General features: G+C 41.6%; 1 protein-coding gene across 2 annotated transcripts in view; it reads right to left on the bottom strand.

Annotated features, from left to right (window-relative positions):
- The window catches only part of NIBAN1 (niban apoptosis regulator 1), a 123991-nt gene that overhangs the window by 91676 nt on the left and 18015 nt on the right, over positions 1 to 14300 (bottom strand). Inside the window, exon 2 of one of the 2 annotated variants that reach the window (XM_059675585.1) lies at positions 11771 to 11889. The exons of the other annotated variant lie outside the window; for it this stretch is intronic. Within the exon in view, the coding sequence (XP_059531568.1) occupies positions 11771 to 11846 (76 nt within the window). The 5' untranslated portion in view covers positions 11847 to 11889. The remainder of the gene's footprint in view (positions 1 to 11770; positions 11890 to 14300) is intronic. 2 annotated transcript variants of the gene reach the window in all.

The raw sequence follows: 14300 nt of genomic DNA, 5'->3' as shown, positions 1-14300 counted from the left end.
ATATAAAATTATTGTGTAAATAAAAAGGCATGGAAATGGAGTTTCAGGATAACGTTGGTATCAGTGGAATAAATATTTACCTTTGGGAAAAAATGACCACAATTCCTTATTTGATCGCAAAGCAACAATCAATTATTTAATGGGATCTAAACAAGAGATAGAAAACGTTGAGATGCATTTTGTTGCAAAGATACATGCAAAGGGCTGTCTACTTTGTGCCAAGCAATACAACTGAAAGCAGGCAAAGTGCTAAATATCTCAGAAGAGATGCAAGAAATGCCAAAAACAATGGTAAGCCAGTATGGCCAACTCATGTGTAGTGCGGGATGATCCTTAAACATAATTGGCAGCACTTTTTTTCTTAATGACACATAAAATAGTGGTGCACTTACCACTGAGATCATACGCAAGTCAGTGAAATACCACAGTCAAGTTTGTTTTCAGTACCCTCTCCATGGTCCTCCCCTCCTTCAGTTAGCTCAGTACACTCTCCAGCTCTTTCTGCAGGTTAGTCTTGCCTATCTCGGGGATACTAATATTTCAAACCTGTATGAACTAATGGACAAGGCTGGTTCGAGCTGTAAACTGTTTTTGCATTACTCCTTGAAGTAATTTATAATATATGAAAAATCCACTTGAATTTTATGATTTTTTTTTAAGTTTAAAAGTTACTACTGTTAAGAAAGACAGGTCTGGGTATAATCAAAGAAAAATGTATTTGCCTTTCTTTCCCCTCTTAGTAACAGTCTTTTATATCTGTTTTCTTTAGCATATAGAAAAACTATTCCTTTATCCCTACCAAGGACTGCCTATGACCCTACCAACAAAAAGTAGGTGACAATTATAATGGTAAGCTCTCAATAACCGGGAAAGCATGACAAAAAAAAAAATCTCACCCCCCAAATTTGGCTGGAGACAGAGAAATTAAAGCGTAACTAGACTGAATTAAGTACAAAACCTCCAAGTCTAACATTGGAAACCCTTTCAATACCCACATCATAATCCCAGCATACATTTCCCTTCACTTTTCCCACTCCCGTCAAATAGACTTGTCCTGCTAGCATGACCTGCACCTTCCCGTGACCATGCTGTGCTCTCTGCTTGGAATGCCCTTTCTCCAAGCCATTCCAACCCACCAGAATCCTATCCATCCTTCTGAGCCCATTCATTTAATATATATTAAGCATAGTCTATGTGTACATGAATAAGGGGTTTTAAAAAGTAATTTGGAAGGTATCTGCCCTGAGGAGCCACCAGTCTGAGCTATCTTAGATGTTACATCTTTCACAAAGCCTCTGCTCTTTTATTATTTCAAATTAAGAATCTCTTACTGACCTCCAACTATATACCAGGAATAATACTGGGCACTTTCACATATACTTACATCATTTAATACACACAAAAGCTTCACTAAGCAGACTCTCCATAGACCCACTGGTCATATGAGAAAAACTATGCTCACCCGGGCCAATGTTTCTTAGTGGTTAGAGGGTCGGCCCATACACTGAAGGGTCACAAATTGGGTTACTGGTCAAGGGCATATACTCGGCTTGCAGGTTCAATCCCTGGCCCAGGTCAGGGTGTGTGTGGGAGGCACCCAATCAATGTGTCTCTCTCACATCGATGTTTCTCTGTCTCTTTGTCTATCTCTCTCTCCCTCTTCCTCTATCTTCCCCTCTCTTCTACTCTCTCTAAAAATCAATTGAAAAAGTATTCCCAGATGAGGATTAAAAAACACACACACCAAAAGCCTATGTTCATAAATACTGTTCTTAGCAAGTGTCCTGTTATGGACCTAGACCCTAGGTTTATTTCCACCAATATTCCAGCAGCATTCACTTAATCTTATTATTTGTGTGGCTATCTTAATTTTTCTATTAGAATGAAAATTTAAAATTTCTAATGTGTACTTTGAACATTCACTATATGAAATACCTGGCTTATAACAGGTACTCATAACGTATTTACAAAGAAAGCTGTGTTCCAAGTATTCTGGTGAACACCAATGCTGGTTCATAATACAGAGCTGAGGGTCTGAGAACCAGCCGACCTACCTGACATTGCGACGATGGCACATACTGAACAGTACGAGAAGTGGGGATGAGAGTTGTGAAGGATGTCAGAATGTATATGAGAAAATCATTGGTTCCAGGGAAGGGAAATAACCTATGTTGACCTGATTGAGACTGGAAGGTCTAAAGTAAACGATATGCTAAAAATGCATTAACAGAAAAAAATGTGAAAAAGAGAATAAAAGTTTGCAAGAATTCAGACTGGCTTGATCAAGCTCCGTTCACAGACACGGGCTGAAACGTAGATACCTGGGACCACAGAAAGCTTAGTTGGCTCAATTTCAACATCTGAATCTAGGAATACAAAATGAATCAAGAATTAATGCCGAACCGGTTTGGCTCAGTGGATAGAGCGTCGGCCTGCGGACTGAAGGGTCCCAGGTTCGATTCCGGTCAAGGGCATGTGCCTGGGTTGCGGGCACATCCCCGGTGGGGGATGTGCAGGGGGCAGCTGATCAATGTTTCTCTCTCATCGATGTTTCTAGCTCTCTATCTCTCTCCCTTCCTCTCTGTAAAAAATCAATAAAATATATTTTTTTAAAAAAAGAAAGAATTAAGGTGTGTGTGTGTGTGTGTGTGTGTGTGTGCGCGCTTTGACCAGGACCTGGGATCCAGAAAGAAAAATAATCCTCCTTCTCTAGGAACTTAACGTAGCTGAGAGAGAACTCGACTTGGATCTAACAGTGGAGGGCGAAGCTGCGCAGTGAGAGCAAGCTACAGACTCATGGTTGAAAGCAAATACAGACCAGTGAGAGAGGGACAGGATCCCAGAGTTGGAAGGAGCCATAGCTATTATCTAATCAAACCTATTCTTGTGATAGACAACAAAACAGGGGAAAGTTGAGTCTATTTAAAGGTTTACACTTATGCTAAACTAATTAAGTAACACGAGCTTGCCCACTTCTAACTGACCTCATCCAAACAGAGCTGTGTTCCCAGATTCCATCACCACGCAGCGAGAGTCATATGGACCCCAAAGGAATGCCCATATGCCCTGCCTGAACTGGATGGTGCTGGAATCAGAGGGGCCTGAGAAAGGAAAGCACTACTCCTGGAGAGCTCACGGAGTCCAGGAGCACAGTTCTAGAGGTGGGAACTCTCCATGCCTGATTCCCTGGAAAGGACAAACAGAAAGCTTTCCAGAGGAAACGGGATGGAGAGCCACTCACAGGAGCTCCCTGTTTATGGGGCTTCATATTTACCCTTTTCCCAGATTGTTGCCTCCCAGTGAGCATCAGTTTCCTGTGGTTGCTGTAACAAATTACCACAAGCTAAAAATAACAGAAACTAGTTCTCCTCATCTTTGTTTGAAATAACAGAAGCTTATTCTCTCACCGTTCTGAAGGCCAGAAGTCTAAAATCGCTATCACTAGGATGAAATCAGGGGGTTAGCTGGTCCACCCTCTGCTGGTAGGGCCACACCCCTCCACAGGGTCTAGGGGAGAATCTGTTTCTTGCCTCTTCCAGCTGCTGGTATTCCTTGGTTTATAGCTACATCATTGCAATCTCTGCCTCAGTTTTCACATTGCCATGTCATATGTACCTGTGCGTGTATCTATGTGTACATGTGTGTGTGACCTCCCTCTACCTCTCTCATAAAGAATGCATGTGATTGCATTTAATCACCTTATCTCAAGGTCCTTAAACCTAATCACATCTGCAAAGACTCTTTTCCCAAATAAGGTAACATTTACAGATTCCAGGGATTAAAATGTTCTTTAGGGGACATTCTTTGGCTTGCTATACCATGTCAACAAAAGTCACCTCCACTGTTAATATAAAAACATTTTCAAATGAAGAAACAGAGGGTCTTGTATGAAGCTACACTGCAAGACTCTCCTCCACTCTATGCCATGTCCCTTTGTTACTTTCACAGGCACATTGCTTTTTTAAAAAAATATATTTTTATTGATTTCAGAGAGGAAAGGAGAGGGAGAGAGAGATGGAAACATCAATGATGAGGGAGAATCATTGATCGGCTGCCTCCTATTGGGGATCGAGCCCGCAACCAGGGCATGTGCCCTTGATGGGAATCGAACCCGGGACCCTTCAGTCCACAGGCTGATGCTCTATCCACTGAGCCAAACCAGCTAGGGCCACATTGCTTTATAAGAATTAATTTTCAGTTCATCTAAGGAAGCAATAATATTAGGCAGTACAAGTATTTTTTAAAATCTAATAAAATTATCTAGGTATTCATTCCTGTCTTCTTTTAGTAGCTGGTTTTAAAACCATTCCTAAGATGGTTCCTGAGATTGCCCAACGTTTCTATTGTCTTCCTGTAACCCTTCCACTCAGAAACTGGCCTCCTTAGTTCTCCCCCGCTGCTTCTCCATACCACCACACAGAAAGGGCCAAGAGCTAGTATTCCCTCACAGGCGGTTGGAGTTTATATATTGTTTGCATATTGCTTGGTTCATTAATTAACTCAACTACTTCTTAACTACCTATGAACCATATACTGGGCTAATCCTTGGAGAAACAAAGATGAGAGGTGGACGGATCCTCTCAATGAGTGGGGAGGAGAAGTGGAGAATGGCCAACACAGTAAATGTGATAAATGCTGTAATGAAAGGAAATACACAGAGAGAGAGAACAGGATGGTGCGAGAGGGGGATTGGCTAGGGAGAAAGGAAAACCGTAGGACAGCCTTGTTCATAGAAACAAAGGTAAAAAACAGATTCAAATGAAAGCAGTTACCTCAATGGTAGGGAAAAGGAAGACAGAGGCAAACAGGCTTCGTGAATAGAGGTCACTGATAACATGAAAGCAGTTTTTGTAGACATGGAGACAGGAATATAGGGTGATTCGGAGTGACAGTGAGAGAAGGCAATGACTATAAAATCCTCCTCTTGAAGAAAGGTCGGAGATGAAGGAAAGGAGAGAGAGAGGAGGCAGCACAAGGAATAACAACTGAAAAGGTCAAATACAGGGATTTCTTGGTAGTGAGGAGGGAGATGGCGATGATGGTGCATGTGAGACAGGAAAGACATTCCCTTGTTTCCAAGAAGAGGAGAGGCAACCAGTGAAGAAACAAAGACTCCAGGTAGAGAGTAAGAAGAAATGGACAAGGTGGTCAGTTCCTGGGTTAGCTTGAGGAGACACCCCTTGCCTTAAAGAAGGACAGTGTGGCCATTCCAAGACCACTATGAAAGCCCAGCAACCAAAGCCCCCGAATTGCTACAACAGCTCTCCCGGGTGTTGGTGCCGGCAGAGCTGTGGCTGGACTTCAGAGGCTAAGCAAGATCCTCCACATCCACAGCAAGACACCCAGCGACTGTGAAGGGTAGCAAGGAAGTATGAGAGTGAATCAAATTCCCCAAAGTACTTTTGCAGGCCTTCTGGAACTTTAACATTTCTCAAATCATATAATACTATAGGATCCCTCCACACCACTCAGCGGAGTCTTAAAAATGTAGGAAAGAAAACAATTTAAAAATATTGCTGTTAAATACTTTTCTGATGAAAAGCACAATGATAGGTATATAGCAGCGTTGGGGAACCTTTTTTTCTGCAAGGGTCATTGGGATATTTATAACATCATTCACAGGCCATACAAAATTGTCAAGTTAAAAATTAGCCTACCATATTTGGTCAAACATTTAATTAACTCACCCTAATGCCTAGGCAGGGCCAGACCAAATAATTTTGCCAACCTTATACAACCCTGGAGCCAGACCAGACGTTCCCCACCCGCTAGTATATAGGATCCCAATTAGTGTAAATTCATATATCCTATTTTAGTAGGGGACCAGGAAGAGGACTGCTATTACCTTAAAATCTCGTGACAACAATATGATTTATATTCCCTTACTATTAAAGCAGGCACTTGGCAAGAAAGTTAAACAAAACCCTTGTATAATAATTTTTTAATGACTTGTTCTCATTAGTTTCATGAGTAAAAATTCCTAGGCACATTCTGCATTCTCAGTTAATACGTAAAGTAATCTTTGTAAAGATGTGAGAAGGCTTTCTTTATTTCTAAATGAAGAAGATATAGTGACATCATCAACATTGTGTCACTCATTATGCTTGAGATGGGTTGATGGAGTTGGCCTCCTACATCTCCTGCCTGGTTAAAGGGATAATATGCTGCAAATCTAGATACAACAGAAATGGTATGTGGACCTACTTCTGTCTGCTCTTCCTTTTTTAAAAAGAGTTTTTAAAAAAATAAATTTATTGGGGTGACATCTATATATATAAAAGGCTAATATGTCCCCTTGGGAGTTCGACCAGGAGGAAGACCCCAGCTGGCAGCCAGAAGGCCCCAATCAGCCTTGATCACTGGCCAGGCCTAGGGTCTCTACCCATGCACAAATTTCGTGCACCAGGCTTCTAGTTGGTTACTAGCATTATATAAATTTCAAGTGTACAGTTCTATAATACACCATGTGTATATTGCATTGTATGCTCACCACTCAAGGTCTGGTTTCCTTCCATCACTATATATTTGACTCCTCTGTGTCCTCCCTTCACCTCCCCTTTTCCTCTGGGAACCACCCTTCAGTGGTCTGTGTCTATGAGTGTATGTTTTGTTTGTTTATTTGTTTGTTTGTTTATAAAACCTCTGTTTTATACCTCACATATGAGTAAAATCATATGGTTCTTGTCCTTTTCCATAGGACATTTCACCTAGCATGATACTCTCAAAATCCATCCAGGTTGTGACAAATAGTCTGCCCTTTCTTATGTCCCATTTTTTTCTGCTTTACATTGTGGGAAAATGAGACAGATATTTTATCGACTATGGTCATCACTTGTAACAATACCTAAACCACGTAGGGAATTTGGCAAACAGAAGAAGAAAAGGGAGAGATTTTAAAGAAAGAGAAGAAATTGAGGCACGTAAATGAAAGCCAATTGAAGTTCTTTGGTAGTCCTTTCCATCTCCACTCCAACAGGTCTTTTTCTAAATTAGGAAAGTCAAACACCCAAAATGTCCACACTTTTATTTAAAGAATCTGGAGGAGTTTCCATGCACCTCCTGAATTTAGATTGAGGTGTGGGGTAGACACCACCCATATATCCTACAATACTAGCTACTTCATTCTGGTTTCTAAAAACCAATTAGAAGTGTCCCTATGTCCCTTGCTAAATGGTGTCACAGATTGGTATTTGTTGTCATGTTCTTGCAACATTCTCCGAGATGCATCTGTAACTGAGCTTAAGCCACAAGCCAGTTGCTGGGAGATGGAGGAGGCCATATTTGCCCTAATTTGTAGCAAATTTTTCAACCATTCCTTCTGCAGCTATCTGACCTCCTCACACCTAAGGTCTGTTTTTCCCAGTTCTCTTTTAAAAAAAACAACACCACACACAACAAGTTACATGAAGGCATTAGTCCCACCATGAATTGTGTCTCCAGGACCTGGAAAGATGTACAATATAGTACAAGTGATGGAGCTCAAGTCAGTAGTGCAGTGCTTGAGGTTACAGCTGAACTGATGGGGTCAGTTGCTCTAACAGGAAAGTGCAGAGAACAGATGAGTCTCCCACCAAAAGGATTTTCACAGTTCTCAGGAGAAGAGGGAAGTTTTTAGCCATAGAGAAGAATATGGAAAGGACTCAAAGATGGGTGACATTTAGATAGAGGACTGATCTTGACTGAATTTTCCACAGTTCACAGCCCAGTGACAGGGCCTATATTAAGATAAGACAATATGCATATATGCATAACCCATGGACACAGACAATAGTGTGGTGAAGGCCTGGGGCAGGGTGGGGACTGGGGGGAGGGCTAGAAGGGGACAATGGTGAAGAAAGGGGACATCAATAATACATTCAACAATAAAGGAAGTTATGCTTTTTAAACCCCATTTAGTTGTTTTCAGTTTATAAGAGAAGATGCATTTTGCAGGTTATAAAATACAAAAACATGTCGTTTTGGAGCAAATCTGTGGCACAGCAGGAGGAACATAAGTGAAATACACAGAAGCCTTGAATTTCATCACCTGTTCGAAGAAATCGTTACAAATACATTTAATGGGTAAACTTTAAACTGAGACATATGTGCAGTAAAAATATACTGGGAGCTGCCATTTCTATTTTATCCTATCTAATAAAAGAGAAAAATGGTAATTGGCGTACGACGATACCCTTTTCATTGGCTAATCAGGGCTATATGCAAATTAACTGCCTACTAAGATTGGCAGTTAACTGCCAACAAGATGGCGGTTAATTTGCATATGTAGGCACAATGCAGGGAGGCGAAAGGGAAAGCAGGAAGAAGCCCCCTGCCACTGACAGTGATCGGAAACCCAGGGGGGAGCTAAGAGCTGGGGGGCAGGGCAAAGGCGGCCCTGGGGCCGCCTTTGCCCTGCCCCCCAGCCATGATCGGAGAATCAGGTGCCTTTGCCACCCTGGCCAGTGATAGCAGGAAGTAGGGGTGGAGCCAGCGATGGGAGCTGGGCACGGTCGAAGCTGGCAGTCCCGGGAGCTAGGGGTCCCTTGCCTGGGCCTAAAGCGAAGCCCACGATCGCGGCGCCCCCCGCTGCCACTGCGGGTCCCCGCTGCCCGGGCCGGACACCTAGGCCAGAGGTGTTAGGCCTGGGCAGGGGCAGAGCCTGCAACCACGGGGAACTGGGGGTCCCCTGCCCAGGCCTGACACCTCTGCCAGAGGCCTCAGGCCTGGTCAAGGGGCCGATCCAGTGATTGGTGATCGGAGGGTGATGAGGGTCAACTCCTCTGGCCGAGGCATCAGGCCTGGGTGGGGGGCGGAGCCGGGGATTGGGGGGATATGATGGTCCCCTTGCACAGGCCTGAAGCCTGGGTCAGAGGCGTCCGGCTTGGGCGGGGGGTGGAGCAAGCGATCAGAGGGAGATGGGGGTCCCCTGCCCAGGCATGATTCCTGGGCCAGAGGCCTCAGGCCTGGGCGGGGGCCAGGGCCAGTGATCAGGGGGAGATGGGGGTCCCCTGTCTAATCCTGACACCTCTGGCGGAGGCATCAGGCCTGGGCAAGGGGCCGATCAGGCGATTGGAGGGTGATGGGGGTCAACGCCTGAGGGCTCCCAGTATGTGAGAGGGGGCAGGCTGGGCTGAGGGACACTCCCCCCCCACACACACACACACCCAGTGCACGAATTTCGTGCACCGGGCCCCTAGTTTTATTATAAGCACAATGCTTAATTCCTGTGTTTAGAAATCCTATCTGGCTTACAGGAAAAGCTTTTTAATAAAGATATTTCCTTATACTTAAGTGTTTGCTGCAGCCCTACCTTTTCTGACCCCAGCTGCTCCTTAAGGAAAATTCCTTTCCATTTCCCCCCATATTCTGATCACACAAAGTAGATATAAGCCACGAGAAAAGAGAGAAATGAGAGGCGACGGTGCTGCTCTGGGAAGTCAGGGAGCCAGATGTTCAGGGAAAATCTACAGCAGAATACTTTTTGAGCTTAAAAATACATTTCTGTCCATCTGTTAGGCAATGCAGAATACCCTTCAATCAAGAACATCATTTCCCGCCAGCTGTGCTGTGCTGTGTCCCGGGGCCACGACTCAGACAGTGACATTGTAGCCCTCAAATGACCCTTTTAGAAAGAAGCCCCCAGGGCTCCTGGTCACTTTCAGAATTCAGCATAAAGAGCTCGTCTCACAGGGGTCGCCTAAGACCATCGAAAAACACATCTATAATTACATATTGTTTTTGTGATGAATCCCTATGCTTTAATTATGTACAATTTGTAACTATGAAAACACATCCTGCATGTCAGATATTTACATGACGATTCATAACAGTAGCAACATTACAGTGATGAAGTAGCTACGAAAATAATTTTATGGTTGGGGGTCACCACCAACATGAGGAACTGTATTAAAGGGCCGCAGCATGAGGAAGGTTGAGAACCACTGCTCTATATACTAAATTAGTTTTGACTTTACTTTCTAAAATAACCTAATTTCATTAGTTTCTACCCCCAAAAGATGCGGCGATACTCTCCCTTCTTTTTAGTTCCCTGGATTCTCACTTAACATTTGTAAGAACTGCTGCCATTTTTTAAAGATTCGCGTTTCTCCTGGGCACAGTCTCCTGACTGACTGCCCACATTTAGCACCAATGTAATGACTGGTGGGAGCAGTCTCTCAAACTCTGTAACTCCTGGCACGAAAAATAAAACCAGACTTGTCCCATCAAATACTTTCAGGTGACTTGAGAATCAATGATGTTTCAGAAGAAATCTCAACCCAGAACAGGAAAAAGAAACATGTGAAGATAAGAACATCAATGAGAATGCAAGCTAAGTGTTTTGCTTCTTTTGGAGAGAAAATGAAACCATTTCTTGTAACCTCTGATGTCTTAGGAAAATGGCTCAGCTTTTTGGGTCACAGGACCCTTTAATAATATGCTGAAAGTTTTGGATACCAGAAAAATGAACAAAGACACAAAATTCTGCCACTTCAAATTCCCTGACCCCAAGCCAAGACATTTTGATATAGATGTCTGTGAAGAATTCTTCTGAAGCTTGCGGGTTACAAAATTAGATCAGAATGAGTTCTGCAGGAAGCCTGCATTGGCCAACAAATGAAAAACCAATGGGCTTGTCCTGAAAGAGTAAAATAAAAAATATTACATCTATATTTATTTAAGGTTTTAGTTCAGACTTAAATTCAATTTTTAAAATGGTGCCTCTGAAATGAATAGGTCCCCGATCACTGCAACTTTAATATACCAATGCATCAATGCCATGTCTTAGAGAGAAATTTCTATTTTCTTCATAAAAGCAGAGAGGTTATATTTGGTTTATTTATGAAGCTAGCACATGTTGATGCTGAATCACACACACACACACACACACACACACACACACACACACACATATACACACACACACACAAAACCCAACCCAACCATACTATTTAGAAATTGACCACATATCTTGCTGCTACTCGAATATTTGCAGCTTGCTAAAGAAATACAGTGCAGTAAGTCAAAACCATAACTCAGCAACTGCAAATTACAGTTCAAAAAATGACTTCCAAAACCTTTGTTCTTCTATTAATTAACCTTAAACGTCTTTATTTAGTGCTAAATTCTCCAGCACACTGTATTAGACACAGAGGGTGATACAAAGGTGTATATAGTTCACTGTGGGAGAATATGATCCAAAGGGGGAAAGAAAGCTCAGGATTTGAAGCTTGTCACAAAACCAGAGGTAGAGTGAAGAGGAGGATGATCTTCCAAAAAGAAAATGAAAAACTCATGAACAAATCTTTGCCTCACTGTACAGAAATCGCTACCCAGTTACCGCTGGGGATATGGCCGATGGCTGTCTTTGTGTACATGGAGCGTCAGGACTCATCTCCGGAAGACATCCACGCACCATTGGAATAAAGAAACCTGCTACTGGCCTGGGAGAGAAAGGATGGGTAATAGTCACCCCTCCTTGTTGGGAGTATTAAGGACTCTGTGGAAATATGATTTGGTCAGTCATGCTGCTGTCCATCGTTGTGGTGACTGGTTCTGCAATAGAATAGTCTACTGAGATATTCTAAGCCCTACCAACCCATGAATCAGTCCTTGGATCTTCATGGGAATGGATCACATCACTAGCACACAAAGGGAGCATCATTAGTACCTAAGAAGAAGTCACAGGCTGGAGACTAAAAGACCCAGGAACACAGGTGGGGATCTTTATGCCCCTTCCTTTCAATGTTAGGACTTTGGGAAAGTGAAAATATTGAGTCAGTGAACAGCTTACAGTGAAGAGGTGATTGGTAAGAGGATGTCATTTTCTGTTGGATGCATAGTGTACTGCAATGATGGGTTGCCAACATCTCATGAGGACAGGGAAGAAAGTCTTGAAGATGACTAGTTGATCTTTAAATTGAATATGGAAGAAAAAAGAAAGCAATGAGCATGTAAAACCATGAAAGCAGTTACCAGAAAGGTCTTCAGTCTTGTCATGGGAAAAAGAAGAATAGTTAGGGAGGAGCCCTACTAATCCTATAAGAGAACTGGGAAACAAATGAAAAAAAGAATAAAGGAAAAGAAAACTACTGGGAAAAGTTCCCAAAATGATACTCTCAAGAGTCTCATAGTTGTATGAGAACAGTACAGAGCATGGTAACTTGAGAATAAGATGGTAAATACAATTTTGTAATAATTACTGATAGCTGGTAGTATTCCAAACAAATATCTGTAAGGAAGAGAGATAAAGAAATATCACTCATCATCTATGTGAAAATCCATGAAGCAAGGTAGTAAGGATGATGAAGAGGCATTTCAATGAGGATTAAATGAGAGGAAAAGATATCATAATGTTGATGAAACTGAAATTAACAGACTGTCTGGCCCAATGGAAGAAATGGATGATGTTTTCCTAATTTAGTTTACAATGTTGGCACAGAGGCATGAAACAGTTGGGATGTGAAACTTCAATGACCCCAAACATTTGATTGGAGATGCTAAACTAAAAGCAGAATGTCTCTCAAATTGCTGCCTTGACTGGATGGCAATTTTATTTCTCTGTAGAGAGAGGAAGTAACCAGGGAAACTACTATTTGGATCTAATTCTGAACATGAAAGATGTCAGCTAGTGAAGTGAAATAACGAACCTGGGGTAAACACAATGATGTCATTATAGCATGTGACAGAGCCCTCTTAACCATGCTACACGCACTCTCTACTACCTCTGCTCCACCTCCAAGTTGTGTGCTTATCAAACATCTGTTGAGTTTCCTTCCAAACCTACGCATCCCAGTTGCACTTACTGTGGATTAAGCAAATTAAATTTAATATTATATGAACTGACTAAATATTAGTGCAAAAAGAAAAGAATTGTTAACTAAGTTAAATGTTTTGGAAAGTTTTGATAAAGAATTCTAAAAGTAATTGTTAAATTAGGTATAGGCAATTCAACAGTGAACATCATTTGAAAACTTAATAACCGCAAAAAAATATAGATCTATTTGGATGCTGTGATCAGATTTTTTGTACAAGATTTGCCCAACTTAAAGGAAATAAAAACTGAAAATTATAGATGATACCAAAAAATGACAGTAGGGAACTCTAATCAAATTTAAAAAAAAAAAAAAAAAAGACCTTTGTCCTGTGTCAAAAGATTGGGAATGAAAAAATTTGTTTCATTAATATGTTTTAATTTAAAATATTCAATGCACATGTATCTTTTATAATTTGCTACTTTAACTGTATTGTTTTATTAATTGCCCAACTTTATTCCAACAGTGACAGATAAAAGGTATATCCTGGCATTTTTAATAGTCAGATACAGGGGTGGTCAAAAATATGATAATAGCCCTGCCAGTGAGACTCAGTGGTTGAGCATGACCTATGAACCAGGAGGTCACAGTTGGATTCCCGGTCAGGGGGCATGCAGGAAGCAGCCAATCAATGATTATCTCTCATCATTGATGTTTCCACCTCTCTCTTCCTCTCCCTTCCTATTTCAGAGAGTAAATATATATATATATATTTTATATATATTATATATATATTATTATATATATATTATATATATTATTATATATATTATTATATATATATTATATATATATATATATATTTTATTTCATGCAAGAGTAGGCCTTCCTTCCCCCCGCTGCCGGCACCAGCTTCCCTCTGGCACCCGGGATCCAGGCTTCCCTCGCAGCCCCGGCTTCATCTGGAAGGATGTCTGGTTTAATTAGCATATTATGCTTTTATTATTATGGGTATATATATATATATATATATATATATATATATATATATATATGAATGATAATAAAACCTGAAACTTCCAGAAGGCAGAATCAACAAAGCTCAGCAGAAGCAGAACCATGACTCTGGTGCAGTAGACTCCGAAAGAAGGTTGAGTGGTCCCCATCTGTCCACCTAGGCTGTAATTCTGTCTACACAATCACGTGTTGTGATTCCACCCAGGGAGACTGACGGGGGTTCCTACATAGGTCTATAATGACCTCCGATTTCAACAGGGCTAGGATGAAAAAATAGAAAAGGTTGCTCCCAAGAACAAATCAAAGGGAGTGCTAGGGCTCCCCCAAAATAGTGACAGATAGATCAAGACCTATAATTTTTAAGTACAACTAAGAGTGTTCTTTCAGTTATGTTAGAAACAAAAGGAATACCAAGAAGAGATAAATGAAATGTTTGACACCAACGATGTGATGTTGGTGGAATAACAAAGAGAAAGAGCCCAAACAGTGTGGCCCAGTGGTTGAGCGTTGACCTATGAACCAGGAGATCACAGTTTAATTCCCAGTCAGAGC

Source organism: Myotis daubentonii, chromosome 18 (assembly GCF_963259705.1).
Source record: "Myotis daubentonii chromosome 18, mMyoDau2.1, whole genome shotgun sequence".
Lineage (NCBI taxonomy): Eukaryota > Metazoa > Chordata > Mammalia > Chiroptera > Vespertilionidae > Myotis > Myotis daubentonii.
This window is presented reverse-complemented; position numbering and strand designations above follow the sequence as displayed.